The sequence below is a fragment of the Pelodiscus sinensis genome, chromosome 1, assembly GCF_049634645.1.
Source record: "Pelodiscus sinensis isolate JC-2024 chromosome 1, ASM4963464v1, whole genome shotgun sequence".
NCBI classification, from domain to species: domain Eukaryota; kingdom Metazoa; phylum Chordata; order Testudines; family Trionychidae; genus Pelodiscus; species Pelodiscus sinensis.
In genome coordinates, this window is record NC_134711.1 from 130,789,770 (window position 1) to 130,804,008 (window position 14,239).

The following is a 14,239-nucleotide window of genomic DNA, read 5'->3' on the forward strand; positions in this document are numbered from 1 at the left end:
ACCCAGAAAGCACTCAAGAGCTGGATGAAACAGTCCTGGTTAGTGGAGACTGAGTCAAATCCCACTGCAATTTGGGTCCATTTTCTGTCATTCTCCAATGCATGTATGTCAGTCCACAGGCATGAATCACAAGGACTGTATGGATGGATTAGCATAACCTGTGTACAGAAATTGTAAGCCTGGGTTTATAATGCAGTGTAGGAATATCCATATTTCAGTGTTTTTTATTTCCCATTCAGCTACAATTTAATTTATGCAATGTAAGCTTCTATAATGCATTTTTTCTGACAACTGAAATACAAGTTAAACTTTTCTAATTCGGAACTCTCTGGTCTGGCAGTATCCGTGGTCCAGCATGATTTTACTTAGCCGGATGTCCACTTACCGTGGGTGTGGCCAGGATGCCCCTGGTCCCATAAAGTTTGTTGTCAGCCACTAGTCCCGGCTCTCAGTGCTCTGTGCTGTTGTTTAGCTCTAATTTGCCCATAAATGTCTTCTAAGAGCCCACCAAGCAGTGGAAGTGTTGGTTAAGCTGCTAGACAATATTGACCTTCCATAGTCTGGAAAACTCTGGTTTGGGTGCTGGATTAGAGAGGTTCATCTTGTAGTGATGAAGCCATACAGTTCTAATACATAGATCCAGAAATACAGTAAGCATTATTCAGACAACTTAGAAATTGTGGCTATTAATAGTATCCACAGCTTTTACACGTTCTCTTTTCACAAGATCAAACAAAATCACTGTAGTCCAGGAAGAGAAAATACATTCCCATTGTAAAACTGTCATCTACCCTTAAAATAAATCAGTAAGAACAATAAGAAAAAGGCCATTCTGCAAAGCAAAAGTTGTGCCAGCATTTGTCGTCTTCAATAGAAAGAAAATACCTTAACAGTACTTTTTTTTCTTTTGGGGGGAGGGAGGGGCGGGGTTTGTGGCATATTTTACATATTTTGACTGTTCTAGGACTAAATGTTGTATGCTGCATCAACTTGTGATGTTGTACCTCATGGCCCCACTAAAGTCAATAGGGCTCCAGAGGTTCAGGAATCTGCATATATGGCAAGCTTGCACTATCGGGGCCCAGATTTGTTATTTCACCAACTCTTCAGTCACGTATCACCTCTCCATGTATACATACTCATGCTTATAATAAGTAACATAGATGTATAGCGCATAAAAGTATTGTGTTGTCAAGGTCTGTCAAAGTCTATGAAGGTCTATCCTAGTTAAGGAAGGAAGAAAAAGAACATAAGCAGTGTGTCCCATTTAATTCTTCCTGAGTTTCTTCTGTTTCAGAGGCCTTACCTGAGCATTGTCTAGATATTGTCAAGCGATTTCATCTCTGCTGCCTGATCTCAGACTATTGTATTATTTCCCATTAAAGAATAGAAATCAGAGCTATTCGAACAACAGATTTTTTTGGTTCGGTTCCACAGTATCCTTTTCATGATATTTCATTGATACTGAGTGGAAACTGTAGGTTGTTGTGAGGTAGTTTGGTGTACAATTGCCATTAACAGAAGAAGATTGCATAGTCCAATTTGTAGCACAAAGCACTTAAAATGTGCTTTTTTTGTTAGTGAAACATGCACAGGTTTCATATGCGAGCAGTCTGATGCAATGACGTAGTAGGCTGATATTGTAAAATGACTGGAATCATAGAATCCTAGAGCTGGAAGAGACCTCAGGAGGTCATGAAGTCCAGCCCCCTGCCCAAAGCATCTAACTAAATCATCCCAGCCAGGGCTTTGTCAAGCCAGGACTTAAAAACCTCTAGGGATGGAGACTCCACCAGCTCTCTAGGGAACCCATTCCAGTGCTTCACCACCCTCCTAGAGAAATAGCTTTTCCCAATATCCAACCTCGACCTCTCCCACTGCAACATGAGTCCATTGCTCCTTGTTCTGACACTGAGCACAGCCTCTCTCCATCCTCTTTGGAACCTCCCTTCAGGAAGTTGAAGGCTGCTCTCAAATCTCCCCTCGCTCTTCTCTTCTGCAGACTGAATAAGTCCAAATCATGCAACCTCTCCTCATAGGTCATGTGCTCCTGCCCCTTAATCATTTTGGTTGCCCTCCGCTAGACCCTCTCTAATGTGTCCACATCCTTTCTGTAGTGGGGAGCCCAGAACCGGATGCAATACTCCAGATATGGCATCAACAGTGCTGAATAAAGGGGAATAATCACTTCTCTAGATCTGCTGGCAATGCTCCTAATGCACCCTAATATGCCATTAGCCTTCTTGGCTACAAGGGCACACTGTTAACTCATATCCAGCTTCTCATCCTCTGTAATCCCCAGGTCTTTCCTGCTGAACTGTTGCTTAGCCAGTCGGTCCCCAGCCTGTAACAGTGCTTGGGATTCTTCCGTCCCAAGTGCAGGACGCTGTAGTTGTCCTTGTTGAACCTCATCAGATTTCTTTTGGCCCAGTCCTCCAGTTTGTCTAGGTCACTCTGGACCTCTATAAACTGGGACTCTCTGGTTCAGCAACATCCATGGTCCAGCAGAACCATGGATGTTCCAGTATCAGAGAGTCCTAGCATGCTGGAGTGTTGGAAGGCCCAGGAGCCCAGTGCAATGCAGAGGAGGGGACAGGGCCTGGCCCATGTCCCAGCTGGGCTATGGGGGAAAATGGCAGAGGGGGAGCAGGAAGTCCAGTGTGTGACCCAGCCGGGCTGCCATGGGAAGTCTGGGGAGGCAGCAGGGCAAGGGGTGGGACTGGCAGCAGGGGGGCCAGAAATGACCTTCCTTGGTCTAGAAAAATCCCTCATCTGGGGCCAATCAGGTCTTGAGGGTGCTGAACCAGGGAGGTCCAACCTATAGAAACAGACTCAAAGAGCTCAATCTATTTAGCTTAACAAAGAGAAGGTTAAGGGCTAATTTGATATTACAGTCTATAGGTATATTTTAGAGGATAAACAGAAGCCAGAAACAAGTGGCATCATTATTGGCAGCCTCTTTCTCAAGGACTGTATAGATCTACAGGATGACTTTTATAGGTGGTCATCCTTTTATGGCATTGTTGTGGCCTACTGGGTAGGTGGGTCTGGAAAACTTTATACTCCGAGCCCTGCAAATCCACAGATATCCGTTTTATATCCATGGATATCCACATCTCATTTCTGTGGCTATGGCTGCAGATACAAAATTTGTATCTAGAATCCCACAAATTTGTGGATATTGGCTTCGTATCCACAGGTATCTGCCTCCACGGATGTCATTGCAGATATCCGTGGCTCATTTTTGCAGATACGGGTGCAGATACAGATTTTGTATCCACGCAGGTCTCTAGTTGTACTGATTATCTTCATTATATATTTATTGGATCTACAGGCAGTCCCCGAGTTACGCGGATCCGACTTATGTCGGATCCGCAGTTACGAACGGGGCACTCCCTCTCCCTGGTCTCCAGCAGACCAGGGAGAGGAAGCAAACCAGCGGAACACGCGGGCAGCGGACAGCCCAGATGCGTCTGGGCTGTCTGCTGGCTGCGTGCTCCGCAGCTTTGCTCTGCTCTGCTCCCTGTCCCCCTGGTCTGCAGACCAGGGGAACGGGGAGCAGAGCAGAGCAAAGCGGCGGAACACGCAGCCAGCTGACAGCCCAAACACGTCTGGGCTATCCGCTGCCCGCGTGTTCTGCCGCTTTGCTCCCCGTCCCCCTAGTCTGCAGACCAGGGGACCGGGGAGCAAAGGAGAGCAAAGCCACGGAGCCCGAGGGCAGCAGGATAGCCACGGCGCGTCTGGGCTGTCCCGCTGCCCCCGTGCTCCGCGGCTTTGCTCCGGACGCCTGTGGTACAGCAGCTGAGGCGCTGCCAGTTGGTCCCGTAGCGCCGCTCTGGGCGCCACTGGACCAACCCAGCAGCACCCCAGCTGCTCTGCCCCAGGTGTCCCCAAGTCAGCCGCTGCTGAAACTGACCAGTGGCTGACTACAGGAAGTCTCTGCCCCGGAGCTTCCTGGAATCAGCTGCTGATCAGTTTCAGCAGCAGCTGACTTGGGGATGCCTGGGTTCTTAAGTTGAATCTGTATGTAAGTCAGAACTGGCCTCCAGATTCAGCCGCTGTTGAAACTGATCAGTTTCAGCAGCGGCTGAATCTGGACGCCAGTTCCGACTTACATACAGATTCAACTTAGGGACTGTAGGTTTGTTCTTATCTTGTACGTAACCCGGGGACTGCCTGTACATGGAATTTTAAGCCTCAGAACTAAATTCACTATAGGGGAAAAACAAGTCCTCCTCTAACTGCACAGAAGCCCAGATGTTTGTTAGTGAATCAAATCTAGTTGAAATATTTTCCTAAGCCTTGTAGACTCTGCACTATATAATATAAAATAAAGGAAAATCCCATCTTTAGAAGACATCAAAACCAATCAGCAGGTGTACCATCCAATTTAGAAAATGGGTCAAACAGAAACTTTGCTTTCAAAGGAGGTTATTTTACAAATTAATAATTGTGAGGACTCTGGCTCAGGAAGCTAATGCCCTAGCCTACTTGCAAATTCACCTAGGTCACAATTAAATGAGTTGAATGTAGGACCTTAAGTAGTACATATTAAAGTTGCCCATAATCACAAAAGTGTCACATGATTGGTCATATATAGCCCCAGACAGGTATATAGATTTTGATTAAAAGATAATTAGATTACCAGTAATGGATCAAATAGATAAGAAATCTCTGCTCAGGAGAAACCCAGGTGAGAGAGGGAGGGAGTGGGGTGCCAGAGGCAGGCTCTGAGCAGAAGAGGCTTACCTGAGTGACTCCTGTCCAGCAGCCCAGCAGGTTTTTCATCCAGGCTCCATGCCTTCCATGCCCCTGCATGCTGCTCGTAGCATCTGTGGGGGCCATGCGTGCCTCCACATTCCACGAACCCAGAGGGGGAAGGGTACTTTGCGAGCTTCCTATCTTGCCAACAGGCAGCTCTCATTGGCTGGTCTCCAGTGGGAGCTGTGAGATTGTGCTGGGGATGGTGGCCATGCGCAAAGCCTCTCCCCACCCTCTGCCTAGGCTCACAGCATTGAGAGACATACACATAGCCCCTGCAGTGGCTGCTCTGATGAGTGTGAGGGAGTGCAGCAGGGAGAGAGCTTGGCTGAGGCCCCCTGTATACGGGGGCTGGATCCAGTGGCTTGGTGGGCTGAATCCAGCCCAAAGGCTGTATTTCCCCCTCTTCCCCCCAATAAAAATAGCAATACAGAGGCTAAGGCTGCACAGACATTTAGACTATGCAAGTTCATGAGTTTGCATGGTGCACGTTCAAACCTCTATTTAAAACAAATCTTTAAAATTGCCACTGTGGGAGCTGCCTTAGCTAACAGACTGAGAAGTTTTTGCAGATGTCCTCTACCATGGTTTGCTGGGCCCTGTTGGTCCTCAAGTGTGCACTGTATTCTGAATCAAACTTTCCAGCATCTGATCTCTTGCTCCATTCCTACTTTTTCAGGTACCTCCATCAGGAAGTCAGAAGGAGGACAGAGAGAGAAAGCACCATGTCTTCAATTGCAGCTTACTACAATGGAAAGACCGTACTCATCACAGGAGCCACAGGCTTCATGGGAAAAGTACTGATAGAAAAGCTGCTGCGCTCCAGCCCTGATGTGGAAGCTGTATATATCCTTGTGAGGCCAAAGGCAGGACAATCAATGCAAGAGAGAGTGGCAAATATGGTGAAATCCAAGGTAAATTGCTGTTTTTTATAGAAGAATCTAAACTGAAACCCACAGGACATTTAAATGTGTACAGTAAATGACTATATTACATTTTACCTGCCGAGGACAATATCACTCTCACTACAAATCCACATAGGTTTAAAATAGAAAAGATAAGCTGCACACGGCACACTTTAACCTTATAAAGGGTTTGAAAACTCTATAGTTATTTCTTGATTTTCATACAGTAAATAATAACTTCCATAAATGTGGTGAGGCATCTGTGAAATCACCATAATCACAATGCAAAGTTGGTGCATCCATAACAGATTTCAGTGGCATTTAACAAATGTCGTCATTGCAAATATGGCAGCATTTACCAGCCATTAACTAATTCTTCGCCCCCCACCCCTGAAAACGAAATATTGGTCAAACATAAATGAACTTCAGAGTAACCTCCCATGGGATCCCACCGCCCTACTCAGGGCGTCCGAACCACCACAACAGCTAACAATTATGACACATAGTCTGGCAGCACTTTATAGACTAACAAAACATGTAGATGGGATCATGAGCTTTCGTGGGCACAGCCCACTTCTTCAGATGACTTGTTTTCTCACAACAGTAAAGTTGATAACCCCATGGGAGTGGCTTGTAGTCTATTCAACTCCCATTGTCCATCAGTGCCAATTATAGGATCATCTTCAATTATGAAACATTAAACATACTGTGAAAAATTAGTGTACAGAAAGTACATTGAGGCTACCAGTAGCAACCAGAAGAGAATTTAGAGTATCTAAAACTCTGTCCTGGGGAAAAACTAACTAAAGGATGCTATTTGATGTCCCACTAGAGGTCTCCAGGGAGTTTAAGGCATAAGAAACAGAGCCAGGAGGAGGAAGGGATTCCGTAAATTATTTTTTCTTTGCTATTTCCTTATGGCCTTGCATTTTTCCATGATTTTGCCCTCAGTGAATGTAATTTTCCACATATTTCGATGGCTTTCTTTATTGACAACTGCAGCTAATTTTTCATCATAAGACAACAAAAGCCCAGATGCAGTCCTTTCCCACAAAAGAAAGTGAAGGATATCATTGTTACAAGACTTCTAAAAGCTCTGTTTGTATTTTCTGTGATAAACACTAATGACCCATTCATTCAATAGCTCAGCAGAGCATACTGTTGTTAGCACTCAGTAAGGTACCCTAGTAGTTATTTTATTGTTACAGCTGTCAGTTACTAGATATTTCTCTCCTTTTGTAATGTGTCAGTAGTTTTAGACACACTGGCAGCATGGAGGACTTGATAACTTCTCCTGGAATATTATGGCTAGGGCTTGACAAATTATACAATCTACTCACCTGCTCCCACATGGCGACCTGGCTGAGCAGCGCAGAAGTCAGCTGAGCGCCACGGCAGGAGGCGAAGGGGGGCAGGGTGATGATGTTCATGGCCGGGGGCGGGGGCCTGGAGCCGCTGTCATGCCGTATGTCACCGCCCCGCCCCCCTCCTCCTCCCACCGTGGCGCTCTGCTGACTTCTGCGCCGCTCAGCCAGGCAGCCTCGGGGAGCCGTTTGGGCCCCGCACTCCCCATGCAGCACAGGCCGCCTAGAGGGAACAGCCAGCATTTCAAGCAACAGCACCTCCCAGAGAGAATAGCCAGCATTTCAGCAACAGTGCCCCCAGAGGGAACAGCCAGCATTTCAGCAACAGTGCCCCCAGAGGGAACAGCCAGCATTTCAAACAACAGCACCCCCCAGAGGGAATAGCCAGCATTTCAGCGTTGCAGACTCTCAGACACTGGGCTACTATATATATGATGCTTCACTGGGCTCCAAAGGAGTAAATGTTAAAGAAAATGGGTGGATAAGTTTCCAGAAATTAGTGTGATGCTCAGGGATCAGACAGATAGAAGGTCAGAACAGATAAGTAGTCAGATATCACACAAGAGGTCCAGTATCCAGGAGATCTGATCCAAGGGAAAAGTACAGCAAGGCTGATGGTGTGCTTGGTGAGATAGCAAAGCAGAATTTAAGTAAGGGGTAGGATTGAATCAGGTGAGGTGGCACAGCAGAATCATGCAAGACCCAAGTACCAAGCAATGGCTTGTTCTTCGGGCAAGTTCAGGAAGGAAGCAGGAAGGGTGTATATATAGCCACCACTACTAGTAACCACCGGAATAATGCTGAGCATGAGCAGTGGATGAAACTGTTGCTGGGGATGCAAGCTCCCTAGCCTGTGCCCCCACATTCTTCACCCTTGCTCTGCCCACACACCCCCTTCCCTCCCACTTTTTCTCTCTTCTCACCTATTCCAGCCATGTCCTTGAACCCTGATGTAGCAAATGACATTTGGAAAAAAACAATCTACTAAAATGTCTTTCTAAAGAAAATGAAGCATGTTTTCCTCTGCATGCCAGACTGTGAAGTATGGACATGCAGAAAGGTACCTAATTAAAAGCACTAAATTTGGAATAAAAAAAGTCAGATTTTGTAATACAGGCAGTCCCCGACTTTACGAACGGGGCTTCCCCGGAGGACAAGGACTGCGGGACCTTGCGGTCCTGCCGCCCGTGTACTCCGGGGCTTTCTCCGCGTCTCCCTGGTCTGCAGACCAGGAAGACGCGGAGCAAAGCCGCGGGGGGGGCTCGGGCAGCGAGGCAGCCCAGGCGCGCCTGGGCTGTTCCGCTGCCGGCTTCCCCGCAGCTTTGCAAAGCCTCAGGGAAGCTGGCAGCGGGACAGCCCAGATGCCCCGCGGCTGTCCCGCTGCTGGCGTCCTCAGAGGCTTTGCTCCCCGTCTCCCTGGCAGACCAGGGAGACGGGGAGCAAAGCCGCGGAGGACCCAGGCGGCGGGACCGCGGTGCGTCTCGGTCCGCCGCCCGCGTCTTCCTGGTCTGCTGGGGTGGGGAGGGGGCGCAGCTAGTACGGCCCCCCCTCACCCCCCAGCAGACTAGGCTTTTCTCCAGACACCTGTGGCAGAGCAGCTGGGGCACTGCCGGTTGGTCCCGCAGCGCCGCTCTGGGCGCTACTGGACCAACCCGGCAGCACCCCAGCTGCTCTGCCCCAGGTCCTGATTCAGCCGCTGCTGGTCAGTTTCAGCAGTGGCTGAATCAGGACGCCTGGGGCAGAGCAGCTGGGGTGCTGCTGGGTTGGTCCAGTAGCGCCGAGGAGCGGCGCTACTGGAGCAATCCAGCAGCACCCCAGCTGCTCTGCCCCAGGCGTCCCCAAGTCAGCTTCTGCTGAAACTGACCAGCGCTGACTACAGGAAGCCCGAGGCAGAGTTGCTCTGCCCCGGGCTTCCTGGAATCAGCTGCTGATCAGTTTCAGCAGCAGCTGACTTGGGGACGCTTGGGGTTCTTAAGTTGATTCTGTATGTAAGTCAGAACTGGCGGTCAGTTTCAGCAGCGGCTGAATCTGGACGCCAGTTCCGACTTACATACAGATTCAACTTAAGAACAAACCTACAGTCCCTATCTTGTACGTAACCCGGGGACTGCCTGTATACCCTGAAGTTTCAGAGATTTATTTGCAAAAACTTTGTAGGGGCAAGTCAGTTGTTCTGCTGAATACAACATTAAATAGTATGGAATACATAATGCAGCCCATCTCTGTTTTACACTTTCTTCATCAGTATTTCTAAGCTGATTTTATATTTCAAGTATACTCTTAAGCCTTCATAAAGTAATCATTCCAGATTACTACATAATTTAACGCACTTGAAACAAAGACATTATTTTAAATTAATCAGTCAGAGATTTAGTGTGGTCAAACCAAAGTTCCTTGCTTTTGGAAAAAGGGAACACTAATTTAGTTTGTGTGATTTTTCAAAACAAGACATGTTTATAAAATTTTACTATATGTTTATGTTAAAAATGTTTCCAAAGATTTTAGCCATAACAAAAGATTTTATGTTTTAAGAAGGTACTGGTTTTGATGGAAGCTTTTCTTAAAACTAGTTCATCAAATAGTCAGTAGTAAAAGAGAAACTCATTTGTAAAAGGAAAGGAATGTTGTCCCTTTGGGCTTTTCAGCAGAGGCGTAAGAATGGATCGAAAGGCCAGGAAGACTTTGGAAGCAAGCTTTTATACTAGTGTAGTAATTGACATGTGTATTTTAGAGAAGGGTTTTCTTTTCAAGAATTTATTTTAAAAAACTATGCATCTGAAGATCCAAGCATTTAAGGCTAAAGCTGAATACTCAGACAGTGCATCTCAATATCTATGCAAGGATTTTTTTAGAGATGTGATTTTTATATTCTTCAGCAATACATTTATGAATGGTTTAAAACCACTTTTCAGCTACGTTCCTGAAGACATAGTAATGCACAACTGCTTGTCAGTAAATTGAGAGTTGATGCATGCCTGTTAAATGGTTTCATTACAACTTCATGGCTCTTTCACAGGTTCAATGTTGTTCTAATAGTTCTGGCAAGATGAAAGGCTTTTAAGTTAACAGATCCACTTCAGGGGAAAAGTTGCCAGTCTGCAAGCTGCAACAGCCTGTTGTGGGAGCCTTCAGGACTGGTCAGAATAGGGATAGGAAGAGGGTAGGGGTTGAACACTAAGACCCAGGAAAGACATTGCCTCCCCTTGCCTTTGATACATACTGCCTATGATGCTGAGTCACTGGTTATAACTCAGGATCTTCCCCTAAGCAGAGCTCTTTCCCTGCTCTCCTACAAATGGAAAAGGGCTATAAGCTACTGCTCTGCAGTTCCTCAGAACATTTTTTTTTTTTATCAGTTGTAAGCTGAGGTCTCGGATTGGGACAAGAGCTCTGATATTTATGAAAGAAGGCTGTGAGGGGACTGGAAGACTTTACTGCTTTCCACTGTAGGGTTAACATCCCTCCAGGATTGGCCCAGAGTCTCCCGGAGCTGGCATCAATCTCCAGTTGACTACTGGGAGCAATCTGGGAACTATTGTTGGATATCTTAAGAAAATGACAGTTATGTTGGGGGGGGGGGGGAGGAGGGAAATTCTCCCGGAATAGTTTGAGAGTTGGACACCCTATTCTACTGTAATCCATGTGCAACTTGATCCTGCAGTATATGCAGTGTTATAGCTAATACCAAGAACATGGATCACTTGTTGGTTTGAACTAGAGTTAAGGATGGATACTTTGTAACTTAGTATCTTTAAATCAAAATTTGAGGGCTTTAGTAACTCAGCCAGAGGCTATGGAGCTGTTGAAGGAGAGGGTGGGTGAGTGAGGCTGTGGCCTGCAATGTGCAGATCAAACTGGATGATGATTATGATGATTATCCCTTCTGACCTTAAAGTCTATGGCTATGTCTACACTACATGCTTCTTGCGCAAGAAGCCTTTTGCACAAGAGGTTTTGCGCAAAAACTTTTTGTGCAAGAGCATGCCCACACCTCAAAGCACATGGCAAAAAATGATGTGCTTTTGTGCAAGAGAGCGTCCACACTGCATGGACGCTCTTGTGCAAGAAAGCTCTGATGGCCATTCACAGATTGGCCATCAGAGCACCTGTGCTTTTTCCCCATAGGGGTTTCTTGCACAAGAAACCCCTCTGGACCGTTTACACTTGCCTTTTTGTACAAGAACTCTTGTGCAAAAGGGAGTTATGCCTTGTAAAAGGAGGTTTACCTACAGCAGAAAAAGCCTTCTGTTCTGCTGTTTTACTCTTGATTTCCTTGCGTAAAAGCACATTTGAGGTGTGGACACTCTATGGGGTTTTGCACAAAACAGCTATTTTTGCGCAAAAACCTTGCAGTGTAGTCGTAGCCTATGACTCTAATGCACACTCTCTCTTTCTCCATTTTCTTGTTGTCTTCTCTGAAGGTTGGGTTGGAGCCACACTTTTAAAATAGGGCTGTACACTGACAAGCGACAGTTGTTTTTTTAAAAAGGGATTGTGGGAGGCCCACATTTATTGTCTTTTAATAATTTCCTAATCAAGTGTGTTTAGTTTACAGGCAAATGTATGTTGGTTGGTTGTCCCTAACTGCTAGCCCTGTACACTCGGCTTCGGATTTGAAAGTAAAGCTGAGCTGAGTTTCCCTCACTCCATCTGTGTATCACCATTAGTAAGAGGGTTTAGTGAAGAAGGGAGAGAAAGATTAATATTACCTGCTTTGGCAGCGAGGAGTCCTGTGGCACCTTATAGACTAACCGAAGTGTTGGAGCATAAGCTTTCGTGGGCAAAGACCCACTTCGTCAGATGCATGTCATGCATCTGACGAAGTGGGTCTTTGCCCACGAAAGCTTATGCTCCAACGCTTCGGTTAGTCTATAAGGTGCCACAGGACTCCTCGCCGCTTTTGCAGATTCAGACTAACACAGCTACCCCTCTGATACTTACCTGCTTTGCATTGTCTACCATGCTAGAACACTTCTGGCTAAGCCCTGCTTATACCAAGCCAGTCTGTAAAACATGCATCACTGTAAAAAGATATTATAAAAAGACGGAAACTTCTTATGCCATAGATTTGTTCCTTGTGTGTGTTCCAGATCCTTTAGAAAACAATCAAGTAATCTATTGGGTTATTCCTTGTTGTGCAGTAGAGCTACTGCATCTATCACTGGCTGAGCTAGACTGTATTCTGTCTTGTGCATGATCAACAGAATTGTTTTACTAAATGCCACCTAAGCAACAGCAGTGAGCTGGCAGGAATGAAAAACGTGAAGACCGTGCAGGAGCCATTGAGATCTTATTTTGGCTTGCAGAACTTCCCTACTCACCCTTCACCATCTTGTTCCATCCCATCTCACTCTGTCCATCTCCATTTTCCTTTCCCCTTTGCTTTTTGATGGCAGGTAAATTCTAGCCAGCTTCCCCCCACGTCCCTCCCCCCCGTCTTGCAGTTTAAGGAAAGGCTCCCAGAATTCTCAGGGCTTCTAGAAGAATGGATGTTTCCTGAAGTCAGACTCCTTATTTAATTATTTTAATCCTGCACTGCTATAGTCACAAAGGGGTTAATGAAGGGAACAGTCACTTTCCCACCTGTGGCTAATTTATGGACTGGCATCAGCTGGCACAGAAGGCGGAAGCTCAGGCAAAAGAGGGTGGCTCCAGAGGGACTGAGGACTACCTTGAGGAAATGCCTCAGCAATGATCGGGAGGGGAGATGCCAAGGACTAGATCAAGAAACTTTAGGGAAAGAGGTGAGATTGCTGGGGGCAAAAGGGAAGAGATTAAAGTCAGTGAGTATGTGAAAAACGACAACCCTGGCAACCGGGGAGACAGATGAGAGAATGGTGGAAGAGGTGAGGGGGGGGAAAAGAGGAAAGAAATCACCAAGGAGAGAGGTCTTAGCCCTTTGCAGTGTCTTCTGACTAAAATATTTATATGGTGATAGCACTTAGGAGCCTCCGCCATAGACCAGGGCTCCCTTTGTGCTAGGTACTGTACAAACACTGAACAAGAAGATGGCTTCTGTCTAGTCCATGAGTGAAAAAGTAGGTGCTAATTGCATTATTATGGCAGAGGGGGCGAAATTGGGTCTGAGTGTTAACAGGAAATGAAGGGGAGTGAATTATCAACTGGGATTGAAATTACACAAGGAGCCATGCCTGATTAAGATTGAAGATCCTGTATCTGCCATAATGCATTTATCAGTTTTCCCACCTCAAAACTTTACTATTAAGTAGTCAAGATTTACTAAACATTCTCCTTCACTGTGGCTTTGTGGTGGGAGGGTGGAGCTTGTGGGCTCATTCGGGATGTTCTGTTCTGAGAAGGTCTATATTAGGGGTGGGGAACCTTTTTTGGGACAGGGGCTGCTGACCCACAGAATAATCAGTCGGAGAGCTGGCAGTTGCGGGGAAGGAGAGGGGGCTGGCATGCCAGCATGGGCTCCCCAATGCTGGGGGAGGCTCTAAGCCTCGGGGGCCAGATCCAGGCAACAGGCCAAGTAATTTGAAATCAATAGCCTTTTGAACTAAACTGAGGTATCATACCTTCCCAAATCTTAATCACATTGCATAACAGAGAGATTAAGTGTGTAAATTAAATGTTCTGTGTCCCCACTGTTTTCTGCAATCTTTAAAGATTACACCAGGCTATTTTATTTATTTATTTATTTTGTGGAACAAAATATTTGCAAAGCTCTTTTGGTCAGTTAAATTCTCTCTCTCCCCTTCCTTACCCCCCAACTTTATGCCTAGTGTGGACATATCTAAGGTTCACTAGTCATTCATTACTTTTTAAGCAGGTATGAAAGAGGCACTGTACACCATAGCCAATCAAAACTATCTGTTTTGCCTTTTTAATTAAGAACAAATTTGGATATTAGCAAGATATAGAAAATACATTCCCAACAAGTTTCATGTCCTATTTTTAATCAGTGGGGGATCTTAAAAAGAACACTCCAGCTGTTTTTCATTGTTTGTTAAAATATTTTTCTATTCACTGTGGTTTTTACTAACCCTTTTCAAACTTGAAAATGTACATCATTGTCATTCCTGAGCTGGCTCCGTGCTATTGTCTGTACACATTATATTGTTGTATCATTTGTTATATATCCTGGATTGCTGGCAATTATTTGTTCTGATTTTAGAAGGTAGAAGAGTACTGACATATTTAATTTCAGAAAGTTAATTTAAGTTGGTTTACAAATGCATTTAATCA

At 45.8% G+C, this 14,239-nt stretch overlaps 1 protein-coding gene across 5 annotated transcripts in view; it reads left to right on the plus strand.

The window, feature by feature from the left end:
* FAR2 (fatty acyl-CoA reductase 2) overlaps positions 1 to 14,239 on the plus strand; it is a 241,065-nt gene that overhangs the window by 132,157 nt on the left and 94,669 nt on the right. For all 5 annotated transcript variants that reach the window (XM_075901421.1, XM_075901403.1, XM_075901416.1 and 2 more), the window contains one exon: positions 5,441 to 5,675. In XM_075901421.1, the coding sequence (XP_075757536.1) occupies positions 5,487 to 5,675 (189 nt within the window). In that variant the 5' untranslated portion in view covers positions 5,441 to 5,486. Of the gene's footprint in view, positions 1 to 5,440; positions 5,676 to 14,239 lie in introns of those variants that run through there.